Source organism: Anarrhichthys ocellatus, unplaced genomic scaffold (assembly GCF_004355925.1).
Source record: "Anarrhichthys ocellatus isolate YVR2014 unplaced genomic scaffold, GSC_Weel_1.0 scaffold29, whole genome shotgun sequence".
Taxonomy (NCBI): Eukaryota; Metazoa; Chordata; class Actinopteri; order Perciformes; family Anarhichadidae; genus Anarrhichthys; species Anarrhichthys ocellatus.
In genome coordinates this window covers 1,436,691-1,462,629 of record NW_022280059.1, presented here as the reverse complement: position 1 = coordinate 1,462,629, position 25,939 = coordinate 1,436,691, and the positions used below count along the sequence as shown (strand labels likewise).

At 42.9% G+C, this 25,939-nt stretch overlaps 1 protein-coding gene across 2 annotated transcripts in view; it reads left to right on the top strand.

Moving 5' to 3' along the window:
- Positions 1 to 25,939, top strand: part of caln1 (calneuron 1) — a 68,285-nt gene that overhangs the window by 1,522 nt on the left and 40,824 nt on the right. Inside the window, exons 1-4 of one of the 2 annotated variants that reach the window (XM_031863476.1) lie at positions 61 to 652; positions 9,966 to 10,087; positions 17,973 to 18,116; positions 24,488 to 24,600. In XM_031863476.1, coding sequence (XP_031719336.1) covers positions 450 to 652; positions 9,966 to 10,087; positions 17,973 to 18,116; positions 24,488 to 24,600 — 582 coding nt within the window. In that variant the 5' untranslated portion in view covers positions 61 to 449. Of the gene's footprint in view, positions 1 to 60; positions 653 to 9,965; positions 10,088 to 17,972; positions 18,117 to 24,487; positions 24,601 to 25,939 lie in introns of those variants that run through there. The other variant, XM_031863477.1, reaches the window with a different exon arrangement.

Here is a 25,939-nt window from a genome sequence, read left to right as displayed (position 1 = left end):
CTCTCTCTCTCTCTCTCTCTCTCTCTCTCTCTCTCTCTCTCTCTCTCGGTCTGTCTCAGAGTCTCTGCCTGTAGCCATCTCCAGCCTCTCTCTGTGTGTTTTGCGAGCACAGCTACAGGCGGCTGAGTCTGTCATTGGGACTCGCTAATGAGCCCTCCACTCTGTCTCCCCATGTGGAGAAATGATTGCACTGGAGAGTGAGTGAGAGAGCGGAGAGAGAGAGGGAGAGGGAGGGAGGGAGCAAGTGAGTGAGGAGCCAAGGAGTGGAGCATGAGAGGAGCTGTTGTACCTGCTGCTCTCGGTGCTCAAATATTAACGGGTTTTCTGGGAACCGATGCCGCTGCTCTGGGACAAGCCCAAACTGTGGAGGCAGCCGGGCTCAGTGGTTCGTGGACAGACAGCCTGCCGCCGCCGCTGCTGCCGGAGGCACTGCTGCGTCTGAGAGTCTGATGGAGGAGGAGGTCACAGAGCCCGATCCTCGGGCAGCGGATCCCACGGGCGTGCCACCATCGTCGCCAGGGACACACTCGGAGGTAAACGGAGACTTGCCGGGCAACCCGTACCTGAGGGACGGGACGGCGGACGTGATGGAGAGTCCGGCGAGGTACCCTTTTGTGCTGCAGGATCCTGCTGCGTACAGCCACCACTGTGGGTAAGAATGAGCATTGGGAAGGAGAGAGAGAGTCTGTTGCGGCAGCTGGTGATGTGTGCAGAGAGGTGGCACTTCTGTGGGACGCCCCCGTCTCTTTTTTTCCTCAGTTTTGGAGAGCGTGTGACGATGGGTTGATGAAATGCCATTGCACTCACTTGGCTGTGTTTTCAAGCACCCTGTGTGCCTCTGCTGCACAGTTCACAGCACTGGGAAGTAATTAGACCATCAATTGCTCTCACGGAAGGTTCAGGCATGTCTTAATGATCCATACTGATGTTTCTCACCTTTTTATTAACATTGCAGGGACAGATTTGGGGGCGCATTTGTTTCATTTCATAACTTGGCTTCATTGTACGCAGCACTTAGGAACAGATACGGTCGGGTGGTCGAAAGCAGTTGGTAATTAATCCGTCTGCTTTGTTTTTTTTACCTTGATGGTATTCGGCATCTCTTTTTGTGTGTTTGCTGCAGCAGCGTTCAGCATTATTAAAGGCTCACTGTGTTTACACAGACTCATGCAGGTGGACAGAGTCATCAGACGGCACCAAGCTGCCTCACGACAACGGAAATGTCAGTGTGAGCAGAATACCTCAATTCTGACTTGAGCTCAAGTTCGAGGATTCTACAGAACTTGGCTGTGTTTTTAAACAGTGTTTTTAAGACCAGTTGTTTTGTTCTCTCAATTTTGTTCTCTTAATTGGGGGGAAAAAAGAGCAAAGAATGACACTGATCACTCTTATTGATGGAAAATATGTTTTCACTCTTCTCCTGATTGGCTTCTGCAAGACTTTGATTGACAGATGGTTCGCCCCATCACCTGCCATGTACAACAGTTTCCAATGCAACTTCTAAGAGGGTTTTGTGTGACAGACCATCTGGTGCATCAGGTTAGCAAGGAATGCTAATTCGTCAGTGTACCTTCAAAGGGGAATTACAACCTGCGGATAACTTGGTGTATTTAAACCAGGACTGGTGTCTTTTGTCAACATGCATTTGAAGACCCCAGTGCCATGGTCCAATCCACAATGTTGATGTTGTGGCCGGAGAGTTTGCTGTGGGTACACAGCGTTCTGCTTGTGTCCTCAGTATCGGCCCTGTTGCTTACTGGCTGTGGTGCTGTTGGTCTGTTGTGAGAAATTGCCATCTGGCTTCTTTGTCATGCAGAGGGCTTTCAATCAAGCTGTGCTCTTTTGCATCAGGCTGTGCACTCTTCAATAGCCAAGACTCAGAACTGGTGGTGTGGTCGTGGACTGATCAGGCATTTTATATATATAGAGAGGGAGTTTTGACACTCGCAGCACTGATGATGTGCAATTCAGTTGTAGAAAGTATCACTACAGAGATGATCAATGTCTACAAATAGTCTGTTTTAACTGTCAGGCTACACAGTGTCTAGTTGGACAAAACCAAGTAGTGATTACTGCTCCTTTTTTTTTTTATTCAAAATGACAAACCACTGGATACGTTGAATATCAACGTTTCTGAACCGAGAAAAGTGTCATAAATGCGTTTCATATCGCCCTCGTATCACACTCGCACACACGTGTGGCTCAATGCCATGTGGTTAATGTTTTGAAGCGATTGGGTTATGTTTATGCCCCTAAAAGTACTTGAGGACAGAAGTAAAAGATCATAGGATTCTTCCTCTGCTGGTTCAGCCTTCTCTGCCGTTGCCCCTCTTTTTCTCTCGTCATCGTTGGAACTCTTTATCCGTATTCCCTGGCTCAAGTAAATACAGGGCCGCCATCGAATTCAAAGACCTCATCCACATTGTAGAAATCTCCTAAATATTCAGCCGTGACATTGAAAATCTTTTAGATAACACTGAGCTACGCTATCTGTACCCCAACATAACAAACTCTGCCCGGCCCGTCCACGTTTCTGCTGTTGTCTTCCGGCAACACGTCATCTCGTTTCCGAACAAGACTTCTCCTTGAGTGAGACTCTTGTGCTGTCAGACGCTTATGATAACAATCGGAGCCGGTCGGCGGCAAAAACAAGCACTTAGTGGATGTAAATTGACAGTGCCAAATTCCCCAGAAAGTATTACGTTGCAACACTGGACCAATTCCAGAAATAGTTGTACTTTTTTCTAATCATTTAGGCACAGAAACATGGGCAAATAAGTAGAAAAATACCAAAGCTGCCTTTTAACCACACTTCCATGTTGTATGACACTAATCTGTGATGTCTCGTTGCTGGACACAAAGAGAAATGAGTTCATCCTGCCTCCCCACCAGCTCTTTGAAGACATGTGGCACTTTAATGGCAATAGCGAAATCGCGACTTACCGCCTTCTTCCTCCAAGGTCAACGTGTTTTTATTAGTCGTGTCATCTTTGTCTTATCCTTGAGATGACCGTACAAAGCAGTGCTCTCCCTGTAAAGGCATGCATGCAACTTTAGTGGAGATGGTTTTTATTTATGCGTCTGCTGTAATTGGGTTCAGTTCTGCCGCGACCCAGCCTTAACAGCCCTGGAAAGACTTAAAAGGACTATAATGATGCAGTAATAGTTTATTCTACCGACCGGCTACCTTCCAATGGTTTCATTGCAGGTGACTGGAAACGCACATTAAAAAGAAAGCAAGATTATATATGCTCTCAATGGTTTTTATTAAATGTACCATTTTTTTTTTTTTTAATGGACACTCTTGAAACCTTGAAAATCAGAATCACATTTATTGGACGACTATGCACATACAAGAAATCTGACTCCGTCTTTCTGCATCTTTCTCAATGTAGTTACACAGAAATAGAAATGACATCTCGAGATGAGGACGACTAATGAGGGTAAAGAAAAGACGGGACAGTTATGTACACGGGTAGAGGAACAGATTGGTGCGTATATGTTTATTTATAGCAACAATGACTAGAAATAAAAGGGTTTATATACAAGTCAAGTGTTCTGTAAGTTATAAACTATACAAATAGTGTAAAATTATTATCTTTAACAGCAACAGTGGATATTCTGTTGCTAGAGGGTTATTGACAGACTGATATTTGGTGTGTTTCTTTTCTTCTGTTCTGAGTCACTGTAGGTCATTATCCAAATTTAGGCATTATTAAATCCAGCGATGTATGCAGCCATCCTTTATGCACTTTGGGTACTGCGTTTCTGCATGCTGTCTGAGAACATTTTTAAAGGAGCCAGATATATTGACTTTTATCTATGTATGATTTCTGTAATTAGATCTTCAGATGAACAAAAAAAATGTTCAGGTGAAGTTTGCTGTAGTTTTATTATTTTTATTTCAGAAGCTTTTCCTCAGTTATTCTTTGACCTGTCGATCCTTAACGCACCTGTTACGTATGCTCAGGTGGAACTTGTTGCATGTAGTAGAAAATTGTAAGATTTCAAAGTCTGCAATCAACTGTTTGCTTAAGCAGTCAAACTTAACCGTCTCTTCTAGTAACTCTAAGAAATGAATAGACTGGTGTGACGGGGTGATTATCATCATCAACATGTTCAGGTTTAAATTTGGAGCACAAGAAGGCGCAGAGCTTGAGGTTGTCCCTGTGGTTAAATACTCCAGGTCTAACCACAGCTAGAGCAGCCATCAATAACCATGTGTGGTGAGTTGGACTTGTGTGTGTATATACCGATATCCCGACCAATATATTAGTTTTAATTCTTTATTATAAGCTGCTTAGAGCTAGTGTTAAGAGCTTAAACAGGTCACAGTTCCCGCTCTAATTTTCTTCTTCATACTGCTGTGTAAACATTTCCTTCAAACTGTATTTATTACATTTTCTCACCAATCACTACTTTACAGTCCATTTAAAGAGTAAAACTGAAACAATTAATTGATTAGCGAATGGGCTCTCGGATGTGAAGACTGGCTACTTGGTTTGGTTTCATTGTAAATTGGGTCTTTGACTTTTGGTCAGACAAAACAACCATTTTAAAGACCTCAGTTAGGATTCTAGGAAACAGAGCAGTTTATATTTTACAGAATAAATAACTAATTGCACAATCAAATAACTGCTTCTTGCACAGTAAAATATGGAGGTACCAAATAGTGATTTTATCTCCAAGTCATTGCTATTGCTCATTTTTATCAGCCAGTCAATCTGACTATTAAACCCCACAATCCTCGACTCTTTCTCTGGTGAACTGACGTATCGCAGTGTGCGGGGAATAGCAATCTGATGAGGAAAAAAATAGATGTGGTCTCGATTGAGTCTGTGGTGGTTGCTCTATGATGAACCTGAAGCCTTGATCAATACAATCAAGTGTCACCGTTTGTTTTCCAGTGATATCCGGTTTCCCACTGCGTGGCGCAATCGCTATTTGAGAGCTAATATGTCAATACATGTAATTGGTGTTGTGACAAGTGATTCACGTGGTGTTTCTGCAGCATCGACTCAGAAGAAAATGCAGAAAAGGCTCTCAAAGAGTCCTCTCGGAGAGCTAATCCCCCTAAATAAACATACATGAACATTATAGTTGAGGGAAACAATTACCATCTTTTTTCATGTGGATGTCATCAGTTCTGATGGTAAATGTAGTCCATTTGAAGCAATAAATTCCACAATCCATGATATATATATAGTTCTCCTGCTCACGGAGCTGTGCCTACATGTACCAGGATGCATTGCCCGCGAGTTCAGAGGCTTTGTAGTTTGAACTATTGTGAACCAAGACCGCAACAAGTCTTACAATGTTATTGTAAGCAAAGTAGCTCACAATGACATTAGGTGATAAAAGCACACTCAATGGTCATCTGCCCTGTTGGTCTTGGTTGTATTTACCAGTTTATCTTCAGGATACTGACGAGGGTTTTCAGCACACTTCTGTCCAAGTGAGGAGTAAACCTTTCATGCACTTTCAACTTGCGCGCGCACACACACACACAGGCTCTCTGGAGGTTAATTGGCGTCGGCATCCAACTAAAACTGCCCACGCTGACATTAACTGCAGCAGAATGATTGTTTCCTTTGGCATCAGAGGGCAACTTGAGCAAAGGCACCACCAGTCAGTGTTTGTGGAGGGTACCCGCTTTCCTCCTCGCTGCATCCTTGTCCATAAAATCATCTACGCTCATATTTTGGGATGGCTCTTTCTCAGTTTGCAATGCAAGCAAGGAGAACGTGGACTTTGTTTTTGGGCAGCATCGAGAGCACACTCGCACCTGGCCACCCAGAGAAATCCAAGCTGAAATAGCAGACTGTAGTTCTTCCTTGTATCCAGCTACATCACTGTCACATCAAATGGCCGCATGGGATGCAGCTTGGCACAAGGGGCACAGAAAACATCTGCAGCAACTGCAGGTGTTTTTCACACTATATCCCTAACTCGGAGAGGTAGACATAAGGTTGAAAAACAGCACATTTGCCCTTTTAAAGCCACAAATGCAACATGAGGTGGAGGTTGGGGAGGTGGAGGAAGCTGCAGCAGCAAACAATATGACAACAAATAACTGTATGTATGGTTCATTTTTGACCGTGAAAACGTCAGATGATGAAACGATGTCACCACAAGGTTAATTTACAACAGCACAGTTACTAAATGGACCTGGTGTTTTCTCATCTACTCAAATGATTGGTTTACAAACGCGTCAATTCATTCAGTTAAGTGTTTCAAGTATTACTAAAAGTATTAAATACTTTTGCACTTTCCGACAGTACATCTCTGACCCGAGTCTGCATCATTGAACATTTTTCCGGTCCTTGTTGCCGAAAGGCATGTCCGTCCTCTGCTCGGCGCTGGTTAGTGCAGGCTTTTAGGTGGATAAGCAGATTACTTAAGAATGCACGGCCAAAGGGTCAGAAACGTGCGAAAACTCACAATGGAGGCCGCAGTTGCCCTCCATGCTCGAAGAACAAAGCACACAAAACACACAGCTGACTTTTGCCATTGTTAAACCGAAGGGCAAAGGTTTGAGCTGCATGACGTCACTGCCTCTAATTTAGCCCGCTGAGGTCTTTCCTCTCCACGCTTGAGTTATCCAACACTGAATGCACAGTCTGCTCCTGAAGACTACTGTAATGAAATGACTGTATGTAAATTCTGTCCCTTGCATGGCAAATCGCTCTGATCAATATTTACTCATGTTGGCGGCGGCAATGCAAAAGCGATGATGGCGTGCACCTGCGTCAACGATAATATAGAAAGAACGGACAAGAGGGATGATTGTAATATTCATGACGACGACTGAGAGATGACTGAATAATTGATGAATTGGGAAATGAGAAATCCTTAGAATACGTGCGAGGAAAGCTGGTTGTGAAAGGAAGCTTAAGGCGTCGTTGCTGACGTCTTGATATGCATGCTTATTAAACTGACAAACAAGAAGGATGCAGGGCCCAGTTTTCAATTTGTGAGGAAAGTGATGGCTGGCAGCTCCAAAAAGTGAAACATGAGCATTTATAGGTGATGGACACACCGCTAAAAAGGAGCTGATGGACTCAAAAACAAAAGTTAGAGATGTATTTGTTCAATTATTGAACAGAACAGGCCAACATTATTTTCTTTCAAAGCCGGGAAAAACAAAAATAAAATGAGTTGACATTCCCTTTGCTTCTGGTTGGCTCAGATTAACCACATTGAACTGTTTTCTTTAATGTGATTTGTTGAACTCTGATATGACAGTCCTGTTTAAGAAGTTATCTGAAGTGTCATGCCTCTTCATATCAATCATTTATCAATTCTTTATGTATCAACAATACGCCTTTAAAACAAACTAAATCTAGGTTGCCAGGTTGTGAAAAAATGTCTTTGCTGGTGTGTTTCCTCCAGCATTACTTGCTCTGACTTTTTGTGTTCTTTAATACGTCCCGATGGGTTATTAACAATGACTTACTCATGTTTATAAGAGAAGACTAAAACTTGGGATGGCAACATTGGAAAAAAACGGGAAGAATAAACTAGATTTTGAAAGTATCCAGCGTGAAAAAACCACCCCAGTGTGTTCAACGGGTCTGAAAAGTGAAGCCAATGCTAAGTGCCTTAAACCTGCATTCTCTGCAATCAGGGGGCGACTCCTCTGGTTGCAAAAAAGAAGTTTGATTGTCTAGAAGTCTATGAGAAAATAACCCTATTTAGTAAGTTATGGTCCCATTTAGAGTCAAATAGACCGTAAAGCAGAGTACGCTTTAAGGTGTGACTACTTTGTGATTGACTCTTCTGTTCACTCGTTGCCTAAAACCAAGATGGCGACGTCCAAAAGTGCCAAACTTGAGGATTCAAAACCGCAAATTAATGGGTGACAACACGGCGACCACGTCAACTTGTTATATCCAGTGTATGTGAGCTCCAAAAGTCACAAAATGTAAATTTCAACACAAATACAACACTGACAGCCCATCCCTCCAGGCCTCCCTCCGAAACCACTAGCAGCTTGTGTGACTCGTAATGAGTGCACGGGTAGAGTGTGTGCATGTAGTCGACAGACAGGTAGCACATCCAGTCACTTCATTGACAACCTGCCACAGATACTGGATTACATTTTTTGGTCAGAGCATTTGATTCATCGGTTGCTGTCGGGATGTACAGAGAATTTCATGAAATGAAACAAAAAGGTTTCTAAAATGACATCCCGTAGCTTAAACATCACCAGTTGAAGAATTAGACTCACTCACCTCAAGAGAGCGCTATTTGGTAATTTGGACAGCAACACTACTAAAACTTCAGTTTGCTACTGCGGATGCTGCTGAAATGCCAGAGAACTAGTTTCATGAAAGAGCGTGTTTCACTCTCGGATGTTTGTGTCATCAAAGCTCCTGTGGTTGTGAGGCTGACTTGACTCTGCAGAAATACGATGTTGAGATCAATGATAAAAGAGACCAACGCACTGAGAAGCTTCAGAAGCAGTTCAGTGTTCTGCTCGGCTCTGTCGGCGTAATGTCGCGGCTCGTTTTTGAACCCCTCGTTCTGTCTCAGAAGCATCTCCTCAAAGTGCTCATCGAGACCAAATCCAATTAGAGAAGGAAGCAGTCGCCCGCATCTCTCTGCTCTATGTGCTCTTATTCCCCCCCCCCTATGCCCTTGGGTTTCCATTTATTGAATAATTAATTGCCTCCGTCACATTCACACATACAGTACACACATTTGCGTGCGAGCACACACACATTCGCCACATTTACCCCTAGTTATACAAGTCCCCCTCACTGTGCGACTTTCCATTTAGCGAATGAGTTCTGCCTCATTTACGGATCTCGTTCATGCTGTTCCCCCTTGGACGTTGCTCCAGCAATATCACAAATGGACAAACCAGCTCCCTGTTGCTGATTATGGGTTCACATTTTTATGTCAGCCTGGTCTCCCAAAAAAGTACATTCGCACACAACACAACTGCACCTTCAATTATGTCTCGAGGGAAATGTATTTTCTCCCGGATTCCGTTTGTTTTTGACGACCAATAAGTTTCTAATCAGTATTGACTTACTTTAACGATACGTCCAAAACCTATTTTAATTAATTTAATTTAATCTAATCTGGGGGAGATTGCATCTTATTTGAAATGCAATCGAGGATGCAGTTTAGCTATATGGGAACCACAGACTGTATATAAGAATTGGACGCAGTCATTGTGATGTCACCCATTGGTTTGTAGACTGCCGTTATGAAGCCTCAAGTTCGACGATTTTGCCGTCAGCATCTTGAATTACAGCCGTCGCCATGTTGTTGTTTTCAACCAAAGAAACTCTGGTAGCGGCAGTGACCTGTCATTCACAGTAGCCCCGCCCTAAAGCATTCTCCTCTTTATGGTCTGTTTGACTCTAAATGGACCATAATGTACTGAATGAACATCATGCTGTATTGAAGAAGACTTAAAACTAGAGATTGAGACCATAAACTCATGTTTACAATGTTTACTGAGGTAATAAATCAAGAGAGAAGTAGTCATTTTCTCATAGACGTCTATACAACCAGACTTCTTTTTGCAACCAGAGGAGTCGCCCCCTGCTGGTCAGTAGAGATAATGCAAGTTTTAAGACATTTCCGCATTGGCTACACTCTGCAGAACCAGAGGTTGCCGTCTGATGGAGCATTATTTTGTAGGAGACATGGTTGTGTTTTTAACTTCATTTTAAGCTTGGTTGAAAAGAGGATTTATGCCCCTTGCAGGTCAATTCTTCCATTTTTATTCTGGGCTAATTTGAATGCCTGATAACAGGATGTAATGTTGCGGTGACATGGGAGGTTCACTTCGCTGATAACCCGCTTTTAGAAACATGTGTAATGTGTGGAGATTCTAATTAGTGTTTTGTGTTCTGAATTAATCCTCCCAAAAAAAAGAACACCCAAGAGAGAAATGTCGTCAGCGCTTCCCTTTCCCTAACTAAATGTTTCCTTCTGTTGCCTCTCAGGGAGAAGATGCCGTTCCACCATGTGACGGCAGGCCTGCTCTACAAGGGGAACTACCTGAGCCGCTCGCTGTCGGACAGCGACAGCGACGTGCTGGCCAGCATCACCGTGGAGGAGCTTGATGGTAAAGCATCTCAACAAACTGTCTGGCTGCTGTCCTGCCTTATGCTTGATGTCCATTTAAAGAGATTTGGCTGCTGCTGCTGCCTGCCGTTCAAACCCCCGTATTGGCAACATATTAACTTCAAACGAAGATGAGCAGATGATAGATTTTAACACCTACACTATGTCGGTGATGTAACCTAAAAAACAGACTTGATGAATTTCAAGATGATGAATTAATTGAGAAGCATTTCAGTTAAAACTCATAATCTAAATCAGGGCTGTCAAAATATCAGATTGTCACGACACAGTTATCAGGGCGAAAAATAATTGGCAATAATTCTATTGCAATACCTATAAAGAAAATGTTGGGGAAAAAATGCCATTAAAGTTGATCTTCAATTGAGGTTATTATGCATTTGGTCTTTTTTTTTGTCAAATTAATTGCACTCAAAATACGATGGTAGGTGGAGAGAGTCTATAACTGTAAATATAAAATGATTTAAGGGGCACTGGATTAGTTACACACTATCATATGTGTGTTTTAGTAACATTAATCTGTCTTTTTTTTTTTTACCACTGGTATATCACAACACCCCTAAACTAAACGCAGCATCTTTGCCTGGGCAGAAACAAATTATTTGTATTTGCTTTCACTGACTTTATTTTCAAGTAAAAACAGTCGGCTCTATAGTGCAGGAAAGACGACACACTTGAACTAAAAGACTTGCACCTGCAGTGTGGTGCTGCATATAAATGATTATAAACCCACTGCAGCTTCATGTTTAGTTACGCTTCATGCCGGCTTGAGGCGGATGTAGAACCAGAACCGAGGGGGAATGGTTACCAAAAGTTAAACAACAACAACAACAACGTCGGCTGCAATAGAAAAGCAACAACGACGTTGAGGATCTCTGTCGTTGACCGCACTGGTTGTAATGAACAGGAGGAGAGGCACAGGCTGTCATGTGTCATGTAAGGCGGATCAGACGGTCACACAGTGGGAGTCACTGCGTGTATTATTTTGGGAAACAAGCCTGTGTACATGCTGCAGAATCCCAAAACCCACACGGAGCTTCGTTTCCTGTTTCTTAACAGATCCACAAATGATGTGGTGTACCGGAGGGCCACACACACACAGGTTTTGTCTTAAAGGGACAGGCGCTGATCCGAGTTGGCCCAGTGGGTTTTTACAGGCGATAACTCTTTAAGAAACAACACAGTGCTATGAAACCAGCGGCGTCCTCTTCATCTGAGCCAACAAAGCACAGTAATGCATTACTCTCCACTTAGTTTATCTCACCGGGAGCATTCGTGGACCGCCGGCTTCTGTCTCTCGACTTGACAATCTGTGCCGTTGCTGAGGCTGTGTTTTATGAAGCCTTTGTTTTCCAGCCTGTCTCAGAGTAATCACCTGGGCTGGTAGAACACAGCAACTGATCAATTACAGTCTGCAGCAGTGGCAGCCTCATTGGCGGCAAGCAAGCAAACAAACTAGACTCCCCCGGACCGCCGAAATACTTATCCATTGATGCGACATTAAGCATGCCGCCTGGAAAATTGGCTACAGAGTGCACGTTAACAGCCAGATACTCCGTCAGGGTGGAGCTTTAATATGCATGGAGATATTTGCAGCCTGTCAAATTCTCATTCCCGTTTCAACGGCTTTAATGTCTGGCGAGAAAGAAACAGCTTATGGTTCAAGGGCCCTCATGATGATGAACATGGTGAAGATGACAAACACTAATTACTGTATCAGTATACACTATTCACTATACACTTAGCTGTTAGGTGAGCGGTGGTGGTGGTGTCACAGTGGGCTCGCAGCTAGAAGGTCAACAGATGTTTAGACTCTGTCTAGTTATCCGAGTGGGAGACATTAGCCATTCACGCCTCTAACGGCTATTGGAGTGCTTGTTGCAGAGGCACCCGTGAAATATCGCAACCCTTTTTCTGTCACAAATCACCGTAGTGCAAAGAATTCCACACACACACACACACACACACACACACACATTCTGCTGGGATCATAGTGATGTCCATTGGGGATAAATGTTCATGAAAAAACTTCACATAGAAAAATAACAAAAGATCTTTCGCTCACGATAATCGGATTACGCGAGTCTTTACGCTTCCTGTTTGAGTCTCACAAAGCATGGCAGTTGTAGCACCCAAACTGGAAACTTCATCAAATTAGATCAAGAAAAGTAAGTTTTCATATGCCTGGTGCACCGACATCCTCATGTATCCCATCATACTCAGATATGTGCACTGGTTTTGAAAACCTTTAGACAAAGAGTAAAAAAAAAACCAAGCAATTTCCAGTTGTTTATTTTAAATCAAAAGAGACAGGCAGGCAATGTGGACATATATTCTTTTATCAGACACCATTAAAAACGTTCCTACCGGTCTTGTCTTTCGAGAGTCATTAGAATATCCTGTAGCTATATACTGCACGTCTCCCACCAGCGCTCCTTCTCCCCGCTGCTGCTTATACAGCGTCTGCATTCTGCACATTCAACACATTCTGCCTCGCAATATTTAAAGAGGCAATTTATAGTATTTGTCCAGGTCCATTTAAAAAGCTCGCAGCAGCAGCAGGGCGAGCTGTCACACGGCAGAGAGTGTGGAATCAGTCAGCTGGTGTGTTTTGGTAAATGTCTCGCCTCTAGGGAGAAGCTGCTGTTGCTTGGCCCTATAGAGTCTTTTTTTGACGGTGTGGATAACGCCTTAAGATTCATTCAGACAGTTATTGTCCAGCAACTGCTGAGCAAATAGGGGCCACTTTTGTAATCCTTTGCATCACCTTCCCGTGTTTTTGGTGCCCAAAAGTCGACAGTGTCATCGCAGCAGGAAGGAGAGTTGTATGTGCTGTGTACGATCTTTAAATTGGCATTTAAAGTTGGTAATTTGTTCTTCGGGAACAGAATTAAAAAACATGTTTCCTTGATCTTTCAGTTAATATTTGTGATCACACTCCCTGCCAAGCCTGGCTGCAGAGCCGAGCCTCTGACATGCGATCCCTTTAAAAGCCCAAACGAAGGAGCTGGCTTTGTAGATTTAGTTTGATCATTTGCACCCAAATGCCAGTTAGTTAATGTAGTTTTTCTTCATTAGCTCTAAAAGCAATGAACCTAAATTTCTCATTTTCATCTTTGTCGTCGCTGTCATGTTTTTATCGCATTGTTGATGCCATGCCACACAGCCTCTTTCTGTAGGTCTGTTCCAGAGACGCGCTTCCCTCGCCTCATGACACGAGTGCATCCTTTGTGCCGTCTGAGAGCAGATGTGTACATCATTTATTGCGGCTCAATTGTTAATGTAAAGACAGTTTTTTTTTTTGTTACAGTATGATTCAGGCAGGAGACTAGTCCTCTACTAACTGAATGCAATCATCTCTCCTCTCTGTGTGCTCTCTGGTCTGTTCTTAGACTCCTGCAGGGAGAACTCTGATCATATGCCAGACTTGTGTCCTGAAAGATAAAACTGAGCTGTTCGTGCAAATACTTACAGTCGTGCCAGGTTTCATGAGCTACAACAATTTAGGGGATGTGAAGTTTTTATTAAATTGACCACTATCTCAAGTTGAAGTCCTCGTCTGTAAATAACTCTTGATAAAGACATTAAAATGTTCCTTTTTACATAATAAGCAATTCAATGATGGACAGAGGTTGGTGAATAACCTCTAACTTGTTCAGTCTTTTGATGTGCTGTAGCGCTCTTCCTCGTGTGAATTGTGCTTTCTTAGTCACGTTGATGCTGACTGATGTTGGTACTTTACAGGCCAAAGGCTGCACAAGGCCAGCGACCCTCGTTTACATGTGTGCATTTAGGGAAACTTATTTCTTTAGGGTTTTCTTCGGCAAATCAAATGTTAACTGCATTAACAGCCAGAATGTCCATTAATTGGGCAGTTGGAACAGCAGGACAGGAATGCATTTTTAGGGAGGTTTATGACTGAGAACTAAATGTGCACACAATTTGAGATGTTCCATTATTTCGAGTACCGAGCCGATACCAGTGAGTTAAAAAATGAACAACAAAAATTGTATGGATGTGTATGATTGCTATCATTGTTGTACAGCCTGGCTGGAAATTGACAACACTAGTGTGTGTGTGTGGGTGTGTGTGTGTGTGTGCGTGTGTGTGTGTGCACGCGCATGCGCGTGTTCGTGTTTTTTCTGGAGCTGATGATAAAAGTAGCTAACGAGTGAGTCATCTTGTTACTTTCTCATCTCTGCTGTGCAGGATGTACGGAGCAGGTAGTGCGTGACACCTTTTGGTGTTGTTCCTGTACAACCTAAATGAGCTGATAAATGATGTGACAACAGGATATCGGATTGGCGCACACACTCGCCGATACCCGATCCAGCATTTTAGGCCGTATCGCAGCCATTTACGATTCTGGTATCCGAACATTTTTGTTCAATTTCCAGACGGAACACTGTATACACTCCATACTGGGTATAGTGAGAGCTCCGGTCTGGGTCTAACTGCAGTAGCAAGTAGTAGTAGACACTGCACCACATGTTGAGCTGTATCTGTATCCACAGAAAACGAATTTCAGGCAGACTTCACAATAAAGAAGTCCCGGAGACATGGAGGCTTTACAGCAAAAACTGAAATATGTTATTTTATTAAAGGTTTAATGAAAGCGCAGTGGAAGAAATCCTTCCTTGTCGGCACTTAAGGTCTTCTTTCACTCAGCATGCTGAGCTGGACCAGACAGCGGTAAGCCTGCGGGGAGCTGGTTTGTGTCTGCTCAGCCCACCAGAGCTGAGCTTTCCTTGAGGGAGAGAGGGAACAGGGAGGCTGACCAGCACCAGCATTAGGCAGCTTGTTTCCAGCTCCGTGGGCACATAAACAGCAGTTCCCACTCAATGGGGGCCATATGGATTCATATTCAAACTTGGCAGAGTGGCCGATGGGCTCGGCCTCACCTCACTGACGGGCATCACACTAACTTGCAACAGTCTTAGCATCAGTTGGGGGAGCTGTCCAGGGTGCTGACTGTGTTTATCCTCTCCTCAGTCCCACTGGGGCGCTACAACACCTAAAGTCACTGATCATTCTGGTAGCAAGGAGCCAAGTATGGAACAAACTCATTTTCAGATTTGACACGGTATTAATCCCATATACGGTTCTTATTAATAGATCTACCTAGAGCTAAAATAATTAGTTGATTAATTGACTGATTCATTATTTTTGACATTGATAGAGAGATTGACAGAGGCTTGATTACTCTTGTGATTACACACACAGAGACGATTCTATTTGGTAAAATTAGGTTCACCTGAGAGAGCTGAGCAGCTACCATGTGAACATGTTTTCTTTTCTTTTTGTATTAAGGGCTTTACTCAAAAAGGTGTTTTTTCTTCGTGTTTTGTACGTTAATATATCTTTTTATCGAAATGTTGTTTGTCATGAATAGCCTATTTTGTTTTTTTTTATAACGAGGTTGATTTTTTTCTTTGCCCTGCGTTTGTGAAGGGTTTAACAGGCCAGGCAAGTTTATTTCTATAGCACATTTCAGCAACAAGGCATTTCAAAGGGTCGAAAGACAAATGACAGAGTGCAAAAGAAACCATTTGTGTAAAAACAATTAAAAACGGTCATTTAAGTGCCAAGAGAATATAAAATAAAAACTACCTAAAATAGAATAAGACGGGTAGGAAATAGAGTAAAATAGTGCAGTGTAGGAAACCATTTAATGTAAGGCAGTGGCAACGGTGACTGGGGGGGGGTTACATAATGCAAGTAAACAGGCACCAGTCATTCAAGCGTAGTCACGGACACACTCACAAATAAACACAAACACCCTTATAAACATTTTACACTGTAAGGCTTCATTTGCATACAAAATAAAACAAACTCTTCAGGATTCTGGTTCATCAAAGTTGGAGTTCGCGCTGAAGTCTTTTGTAACGTCTGTCCTTCCGGTCAGAATATTGCTGTTCCAGATGTCAAACTTTGAGTTGGAAAGCAGCTCAATATTCCCCCATGTGTCACAAGTCTTGATGGACAGACACACCGTACATGAAATGGATTGAGTCGTTTGATCATGTAAACCAAGTCTCCATGTTCGGTTCCAACACACTCCTGACACATGAGACTACACTACAAGGACCTGAGTCACAGATTCGTGCGTGAGATGCTCCTTTTAATGCAGGGGAAATAATCTGGACGCCTTTCGTTTGTGTTTATTAACGTTTCCAAATATTCCCTTTTCAAACAAGGGTTTTGTATTGTTACAAATGATGTCGCTTGCTTTATTTGCTCAGGACCAGCTGTTACGGGGAAGCAGCGCCATCCTGTTTTGATGCAGGTCGCCGACTGTGACCCCCTTATTATCTACTGTAGGCGCTCAGCGCTGTGAAAGCGCCGCTCTCTATTTTTATGAGCTGATTCACAATTACTGCTCCAGTTATGTCTTGTTGCTCCAAATCATTTGCCAGCAGTCTGGTCCAGATTGGCAGCAGTGCGGCAGATAATAAGATGATTGATAGGCTTATTTTCCTCATGATGTTTTTGGTTTCAGTTTGGCAATTTCTTGGTTCAAGGCAGTCAGAACTTAGTTTGTTCCCTCAATAGCAATTTGTTCATATGTTTTTTCCTTTGTAACAAGTTTGTGTGGTTTTGTCTGCATTGCTTTTGTTTGCTACACCAGAATCTGGGCAACTGTCAGAGAATGTTTGTGTGGATATGATATGAATGAATCTTATTTTTTATTAAAGTTGCTGTTGCTGCCCCTTGCATAGAGATACAGTGTATGTCCTCTGTGCCTCTGTGGCTCCCTGGGAAGGATGGAGTTAAACCATCCACTCCGCTCTCCAGTCTCAAATTATTCAGTGCTCAACAGTGTGCTCAAGCATGTCATGTAGTCATAGTGTTCTTCAGAGAAGTGACATTCCACCTCTATTTAAAAACAGCAGATGCCCGTCTGTTTTCTCCCCCCTGTCTTGCCGCACACCCTTTCCTGTCTGTCGGCGCTCTTTATGAAATATGCATTTCTAAAAGCACGCTGGCAGAAGCCTGCCGACTCATTCTGCTGACCACTTGAACGCACGTTGGGGCAGCCAGTGAGCCAGCTGCTGACTCAACTGTGTAGCGAGGCATTTATTTAAAAAAAAAATAAATCTCTGCTGTGAGAGTGAGTCAGCTAATTAATATGTCGCCGCGGCAGCACATGTGTGCAGTGTTGTTTGTTACGACAAACCCGAGACGCCACTGCAGGTAACTCATTTGAAAATGGAGGTTTGCAGTATAAAGGATGCACAGAGCAGGAAGGGTTCTGTATACATCAATGGGAGTGATATTCCACACAAAATCACTTTTCTTTTTTTTTTTTTTTTTTTTTTTTTTTAGTGAGTGGAGAAAAATATCCTGAAGGTCACAGATGCCCCCTAAGCAAACCACACCCAACAGCTTGCCAACTCTTTGAATGTTGCTCTGGACGTTGGACAACTTATGAGAGATTAAAAATATACTGTAAATACAAACCAGTGAAAAGAGAATAAAGGAGCTCACCGAAGGGTCACGTCGGACGTGAAATTCCTAAAGCGGGCAGAGGTGAAGGCGGCCGTGACAGCAGGTGGAGAAAATGAATCGATGTGGTGGAATTGATCTTGTTAACCTAAAGCGGAGGAGGAGGAGGAGGAGGAGGAGGAGGAGGAGTCAACTGACTTAATTTAAGGCAAGATGAATTCAATGTTGTGAGAAGAGCATCACTGCCAAAGAAAAGGATGGAGTCCCAAAAAACCCCCAGAGAGCAGTGCGTCTGGCAGACCAAAACACACACACAGTGCCTGTAAATGGAAATGAATAAGTGTTTGTGTTCTTGCAACTTGGAAGCACTAGGGCTGCATTGTTCATAGATGCTGAGTGGATTTCCTTTTTTGTCTTGGCAGAGATCCGTGAGGCGTTTAAGGTGCTGGATCATGACGGAAACGGGTTCATTTCCAAACAGGAGCTGGGCATGGCAATGCGCTCGCTGGGCTACATGCCCAGCGAGGTGGAGCTGGCCATCATCATGCAGAGACTAGACATGGACGGTGAGTCGCATGTACACACACACACACACAAAAGTGTTTGGCGTCAGCAACAGGCAACTTTGCAAAGATCACAGACCAAAGATCACAGACTTCATATTGGTTGTCCAGCTAGAACAAAACTTATCACTGCACTTAAATAATACACCCAGAGTGCAAAATGGTTCTTGCTGTCGGATCTGAATCAGCAGAGGTTGATTTCTGCAGCACCATCCTCACTTTTACAGCTTTTTAACCTTTTTCCCTCGGAGAGAACATTCTGAACTGTGAGAAGGTTTCAAGCAAAGCCGTCTGCATTAACCGTGATTGACATATTGCAAAAGGATAGACTCCTGAAATTGAATACGGCTGGGAGGGGAAAAATGCAATATGCAAATCCCTAGGAACATATTCAAATTCATCATGCTGCTATCACAGCCTTTGATAAGTGCTTTTCGTTTTCACTGTGGAGAGAGAAATAACTATAAAGGGTTCAAGGCTGAATATTAAAGTTTAAGACGTGACACTGTAGCTGCTTTTGTGCCTGAGGGCCGGGTATTGTTGCATCGTCTACTGCAGCAACTCAAGGAGGCAGCCGAGGCTTTCCAACCCGAGGGAGGTCACAGCAGCTCTGGTCTCAGGGAGTCTGTGAATTGTTATGCTGTTTATTTATTTATTCACTTGGCTCTCATTGTTCTCTCCGTCTCTTTGTGTCGAATCTGAGTTAGTTGGAATTGCAGATGGGGAAAACCTCTTTCCCTTTAAATGACCCAGGTCGATTGATTGATGTCATTAGCAAAATACTGGGGTTTTTCTTAATTTAGGCATTATTGAATATTAGGATTGACTGGCGGCCTTGCAAGGGCTTTGTCATGGTCGGGAATAGAAAGTGACAGAACTAACATGGTGTAAATTGTTGACATACAACTAATCGGCAAACCTCTAGTTCTGCCTAGTGTAGCCAATGTGGAAGTGTCTTAAAACTTGCATTCTCTCTACTGACCAGCAGGGGGCGACTCCTCTGGTTGCAAAAAGAAGTCTGATTGTATAGAAGTCTATGAGAAAATAACTCTACTTCTCACAATACAGCATGATGTTCATTTCATAAATTATGGTCCATTTAGAGTCAAATAGACCATAAAGCGGAGCATGCTTTAGGGCGGGCTTAGTGTGATTGACAGGTCACTGCCGCTACCAGAGACTTATATGCCGTCTCTACGTCATTCCTTCGCACTCCAAATATGGTCACTTCCGTTCATTGGTTGCCTAAAAAACATCATAGCGACGGCCGTAATCCAAGATGGCGACGGCAAAATCGGCAAATTGAGGCTTCAAAACTGCAATCCACAAAGCAATGGGTGATGTCGGGATGATTACGTCAACTTCTTATATACAGTTTAAGGATACAACTAGTTTCATTTGGCCAGTAGGAGGCAAAGAGAATGCTTCTAAATGCTCTCTTACGTGCCAGACTGGTCTCCTAAAAGTTACGTTCACATGCATCATAAGGGGGAAACATATTTCTTTGTTTTTGACGCATCACACAAGCACCTTTGTGGGGCAGAGGTTGGTGTGGGTGGGTCAACACCGGACTATCACCCAGGAGGCCGCTGTTCATGTACCGTGTTAAACCAAAAAGGTCGATGAGTTACTTTAATTTATGTCCATAACTTCAATAACATAACAAACATACTTATTTTACACCATGATGTGAATTGTAAGAATAATGGTTAGATGGAGCCCTAATTAATGTATTGGTTCATTATCTACTCTCGTATATGCACAGGGGTCTGTATCCAGTTCCATCACACCCTGATTTGAAGAGCAGTAACGATATACAGTTATTTACAGAGCAATTCTTGAAATAATCTTTTCATACGCATGCGCGTCAACTCAAAAACAACGAGCCAGCGATCAAAGGGGCACGGAGGAGAGGAGGGCATAAGCGGATGCATCAGAATGGACGGTAGTGATTGTATCTTGGCCAAGTGGGCAGCTGTGAGGATTGGATCCTCGGTCACAGCCATCGATCTCCAGAAGATGCTGATAGGTTATCTGCTCTGCTCGTCCCTGCTGTCAAGCCTATCTGTGTGATCGGCGTTGTGCTCTGCACGCCCTTCATGGAGAGGTGTGACCACTCGTCTTTGTTCCAGATTGCAGCATTGCACCAGCCTTTGTTTTTCCAGGAGAGATTACACGTGTTGTTCTTTTTCTTCTGTTGTCAATGACCTGGGCGCCAGGTCTCTCTCTAACTTTGACTCTAATTTAGAAGTTTGGATTCCCCATTGTCTTTAATTAGACTTGTTTGTTTGTTACTAAAGGGAGCAGGATGTCACATCTTTCTTTAATTCATTGTTCTTTTTTCGAGCTGAAACAGGATGCTTGGTATTGACATAACACAGGAAGAGACTTGTCAAAAACAGGTGGCTTGGACTACAACAGACACAGAAAGTGACTCAGCGACTTATGCGTTATGTTGACTCATCCATCAAAATGAGAGTCAGCATGCAACTGTCACCCCCTTTTACACCTTGCATTAGAAATGCACCCAAAAGATCACGGATTGTGATCCGATCAGCCAAACTACTCCCGCGGGTGATCAGGTACGCTCATTGGGGCCACATTGAACACAAGTGTAAATACAAGTGTGTTTTCAATTCACATTCAACAACTACGTGGGCGGCAGTGATGCGCGTGGTCGACCCACGGCGCTCGGGTAAGCTTACTAGAAATGATCACAGGTACAGGTGGGAGGGTCAAAAAGGGAAGGCGATCCAAGTACATTATCAACAACTTACAGAAACATTGCGTGCAATAAACCTCCCCCTCTCTCTGTCACTCTCTTTCTCTCAAACACGCACAGCGAGCGCCGCTCAGACTTTATCTCTGTTCTTGTCTCAGTCCTTAGTCCTGAGAGGATGTTGTGGGTTTGGCGGAGCAGATTTGCTCTCATAACAGGTCGGTATAAACGCAGAGGGGCGTGACACCTCGTCAGTATGGGAATGGACTGGACAACCCTGCCATTGTTTTTACTCCTCCTCTATTTCTATGGTAAATACTCAACATCAACTGGTTTTTACAGCATGGCATGTCAGTAAACCAATCAGCACACCAGTCCAGTAATGTCCTCTGGTCAAACCTGTATGATTTGAAAGGTTTCTGGTATCAGCCAAACAAACGCAGTGATTTAATTCAGGTGTCGACGTTGTTTTCCCATCTTGGGGACATTAATGCAAACACACTAACGATCCGTAAAAAATGGCCCAGCATGAAAAGCACCCAACAACACGCGGGTTGTTTTGATCCAGTAAACCAACAGATTCTCAGTCATTTATAATTAAGTAGGTGCAGGTTTTTGGATCACCAAGAGCATAAAAATCCTGTGAATACCATAAAGTGATTTAAATAATTGATTCCCTTCATTTATTATACCTGCCCATTTATTTCCTTCCACAGGTCTGGAGCTTGCCAGCATACTGTGTGTCATATGGAGAATTATGAAACTATACAAGTCATTTATTATATCTTTGTGACTTTCAATTGGTTAATACTTCATTTTACAGGTCGGCAAATTTCATGGTAAGAAGGTGATAATTAGCAAGTGATGTATTTAAAACATTTCTTTAATTACTACCAAATTACCACAATGGAACAGGACTCCATCAATTATATTCAACTATAACCCAATAAGCAGTAATAAGTAGCTGGTAATTTATTTAATACATTTCCATCTCCATTAGCTACCAACGCATAGACTATTTTGACCAATGTATGAGCAATATAAACCTGTTTTCACACAAATTGCAGATTTTGTAAAACCCCAAATATCATCAGTCATGTGTCCACCATGTTACACCACCGTGTTTCTACAGTAGACCAGAGCAGACAAACCTCTAGACTCTAGAGAGAGTCGGTGGTCGACTGTGGCTCAGGAGGTAGAGCGGGTCGTTCCTCCATCAGAAGCTCGGCGGTGTCCTTGTGCAAGACACTTAACCTCAAAATGCTCCCGAAGGCTGTGCCATCGGTGTGTGAATGTTAGCTAGATAGTCCTGATGGGCAGGTGGCACCTTGCATGGTAGCCACTGCCATCAGTGTATGAATGGGTGAATGGCTTGTAGTGTTAAAGCGCATTGAGTAGACAGAAGACTGGAAAGGCACTGTACAAGTCCATTTACCATTCATTTACCACTTTAATGTTTTTATGTTGCCTAAAAGCCACCGTTGTTCTAGTACACGCTTGGTAAGGGAGCGGTGAACGGAGGGATATTCAGCTGAATGCAATCTTCAGCCTCACCACTAGACACTACTAAATCCTACTCACTATTCCTTTTAATTATTATTGATATATATTATTAGATAGATGGATAGATACTTTATTCACCCCACAACAGGAAATGTGTTACAGGCACAGGTGTGTCTGTCGTCCTGCGTACTTCCTGGTACCGATGTGTTGCCGGTGGGTGAACGCATGTTAGTGATTGGAGGAGAGTGTTACTCATAGAGTCCAGTAAAGGGCCACACTTGTGCTTGTAGAACAGGGGTTACAATATCGTAACCTTTGTTTCTGGCCACCCTGGTTTTTTGGCTCTGGTTTTGCTTCACAAACTCTTGAGAAAAGAAATCTACTAATTTAGCCTCTTTGCTGTTTGATGCTGGTTTGGTACAGTAGCACACAGTAGTTTCTGCAGGAGTTGTTCTGCTTAAAACAGCTGCCTGCTGCTGGAACCCAAGTTGATGAGAGCTGTGAGACTGAAACATACACAAAGTGTGCTTTAAAGCTCCTATGACACAATAGTCATTCGTTTAGGAGTAAATATAAAAGATATCACTTGGTGTAGCCTTAAACAACATACTGGTGTTTTGTAGCCTGGTCCCAGTACACGCACAGCTACTTGTACTTAATCCTATCTAACCATGAACCTGTTCACCCAGTCAACCCTTATCTCTACTGTCATCCATCCATCCTCCTGTCCCGACATCCTCGGACCTCAGCACATTTCCTCTGGCCCACAGCCCGGCTGAATACGAGTGCAGTCAGCCGCATTCGACCTTACATTACCAGCATGGCCCGAGCCGGAGCGAGAGCAGAGTTACTGCAGGGAGGGGCAGATTGAGTCGTATTGCATCGGTAACTTTCCTCTGACCAGGTCCCAGCCTCATCCTCTGATACAGAGAAAGCAGGTGGGAAGACGAGAGAAGCTAAATTAATTTTTAACAGTGACGTAAAGACCTTGAGACAACAGAGGGAAAATATTTCTGTCTTTGCTGTGGAATTACTGATTTTTACTCTTGCTTTTAAGTTTTATTTGTCACAGTTTTGAATTCAGTTTTATCAAAGGGAGTGAGTTGTCTGTCCACCCTATTATTTTAAAACCTAAAGATCTGAATTCTCAAACTTTCCTGAAACCTTTCACCAATCTTTCCACAATTCCCTACGCAACAGTCTTCGGTGTAGTCTTGGTTCATCCAAACATACAGATAATAAACTGCAGGGGAGTTAAAGAAATGTCACCGGGCTTTCCACTCAAAGACAAAAAATGGAAAAAAAAAAAGATTCATGGTTTGATTTGGTTGCCGTCTGCAGAGTTTTGATGCTTCGTTTTGGAAGCACCATCAACAACTATCAGCAGGCTCCCGGATCAGTACTGTTGGAATCAATGATGCGCCGCAGGTGCTCCATGTTGTGAGCGATACAGTAGCTGTAAACTTTGATCTGCTTCATATCCAGTGTGATAGAGCTAGTCGGAGCTCATAGTTTCATCTTTTGTCTCAGTGGTAAACTGAACGGTACGATTTGAAGAGTGTTGGTTTTACATTTTAACAACAAAGACACAAACAGCATCGATATTTCCCCTTTAAGCCAAAAACATAGTGCTTAATAATTTAGTTCCAAAGGCTTCAATTATCTCTACGCTATGTGCTGCTTTAATCCAGGATAAATTCATTGCCATTCCTTCATTGCTCTATTTCCCTCAAAAAACAGCTTGCACATATTTAGCAGGCGGTTCTTAGCCTCGACTCTCCCTCCAAACCAATGAAGGTCCAGCGAGACTGTGTTCATGCTGGTAAAGTTGAGCCTGAACAGCAAGATAAGACGGCAGAACGGATCCAGACCAAAAAAACTAAAAAAAGTTTGTTTTTCCGTTACGCAGCCTGGAAATTACTCTGCAGTTCATAGAAAATCTATTCATCAGATTATCTGATGGATAAGGATTCAGTTGGGATGAGTTTTAATAGGTTTGTTATTGGGGGATGTTTAGGATGGTTTGGTCTCAACAATCATGTCAATAAGTGTCATTTACAACCAGCAAACGAATTTGACGAAAGTTGCAAACTATGCTAATATCAGTATGTTATCGTTGATCAATAATCAGCCCCTTCCTTCAATGTGTCAGGTGACGGACAGGTGGATTTCGAGGAGTTCATGACGATCCTTGGACCCAAGCTCCTGTCGTCGGAAACAAGAGATGGCTTCCTGGGCAGCACAATCGATACCATCTTCTGGCAGGTAAAGCTTTATTCTCTTAAACACATCTGTTCTGTAGACTTTGCTCATGAGTCATAAATTGAACTGGATATGAAGAAGCGGATGCCGTGTGTCTCAGTTGAGAGATGATTACTGCAAAGTAATGCAGGAGCAGGAAGCGAATCATGATTATTCATTTCATTCTTCAGCTTTCAGAGTTAGTTTTTTATTCCTGGAAAAGTTTTTGTCAAATGAAAACTGTTATGTCAGGGTGTGAAAAACCTTTGGGACCACACACACACACACACACACACACACACACACACACACACACACACACACACACACCATAAATAGAATATGTGACTGGTAAAATGTTGTTTGGATGTACATATCAAGTAATGCGTCATAGTACAAATTATTGTGACTCTAATAATTTACAATGAACTTTTAACTGATTATGAAACAGTCTCAATTTAAATCGGATGCCTCTATGTGACCTACAAAGACCATCAACGAGAAGATTGGCTATTTCTATATAGTTATTCTTAATGTTTGTCATCTGGTCCCATCCCAGGAAATAATTTACGGCGTGCAGGTTCACAAGAAGCTCTCCAGCTCAGGAGTGGTCATGTGGGAAGTTCCAGCAAAAGCCTAATTATGGACCTAGTATTTAGATCGTTTAGAAAACCCATCTAAAGGAAGTATCATTATGGTCAACTAATTCAAACACATTTTGAAAGAGAAGTATGTGATATTCTCCACGTTCTTGATAATGATGCATGTTACGTTGATGAGCTCAACTTAGAGTTTTTAATGTGGGTCAAAGAGACAACTTGTGCTCAGAAGAAGAAAGTGTCCTGTGTTTTAAACTCAAATATGTGATGAAAGTGTGTCACGTCGTCTCTTCTTCTCTGCACTAATGCGAAATAACACTCATTAACAGAGGCGCTGCTTTATTTAACTCGGTTTCCATTACTCGCACTGTGAAGTGCCTTTTTGAAAGGCAGTGCAAAACAAAAGCTTTTTATATATATATATATATATATATATATGCCAGATGTAATGGGACATAGACCTTCCAAAATGTTCAACTTTTGCCTCGTCAGTCCACAGAGTATTTTCCCAAAAGTCTTGGGGATCATCAAGATGTTTTCTGGCAAAACTGAGATGAGCCTTTATGTTATTTTTGCTCAGCAGTGGTTTTCGTCTTGGAACTCTGCCATGCAGGCCATTTTTGCCCAGTCTCTTTCTTATGGTGGAGTCATGAACACTGACCTTAATTGAGGCAAGTGAGGCCTGCAGTTCTTTGGATGTTGTTTTGGGGTCTTTTGTGACCTCTTGGATGAGTCGTCGCTGCGCTCTTGGGGTAATTTTGGTC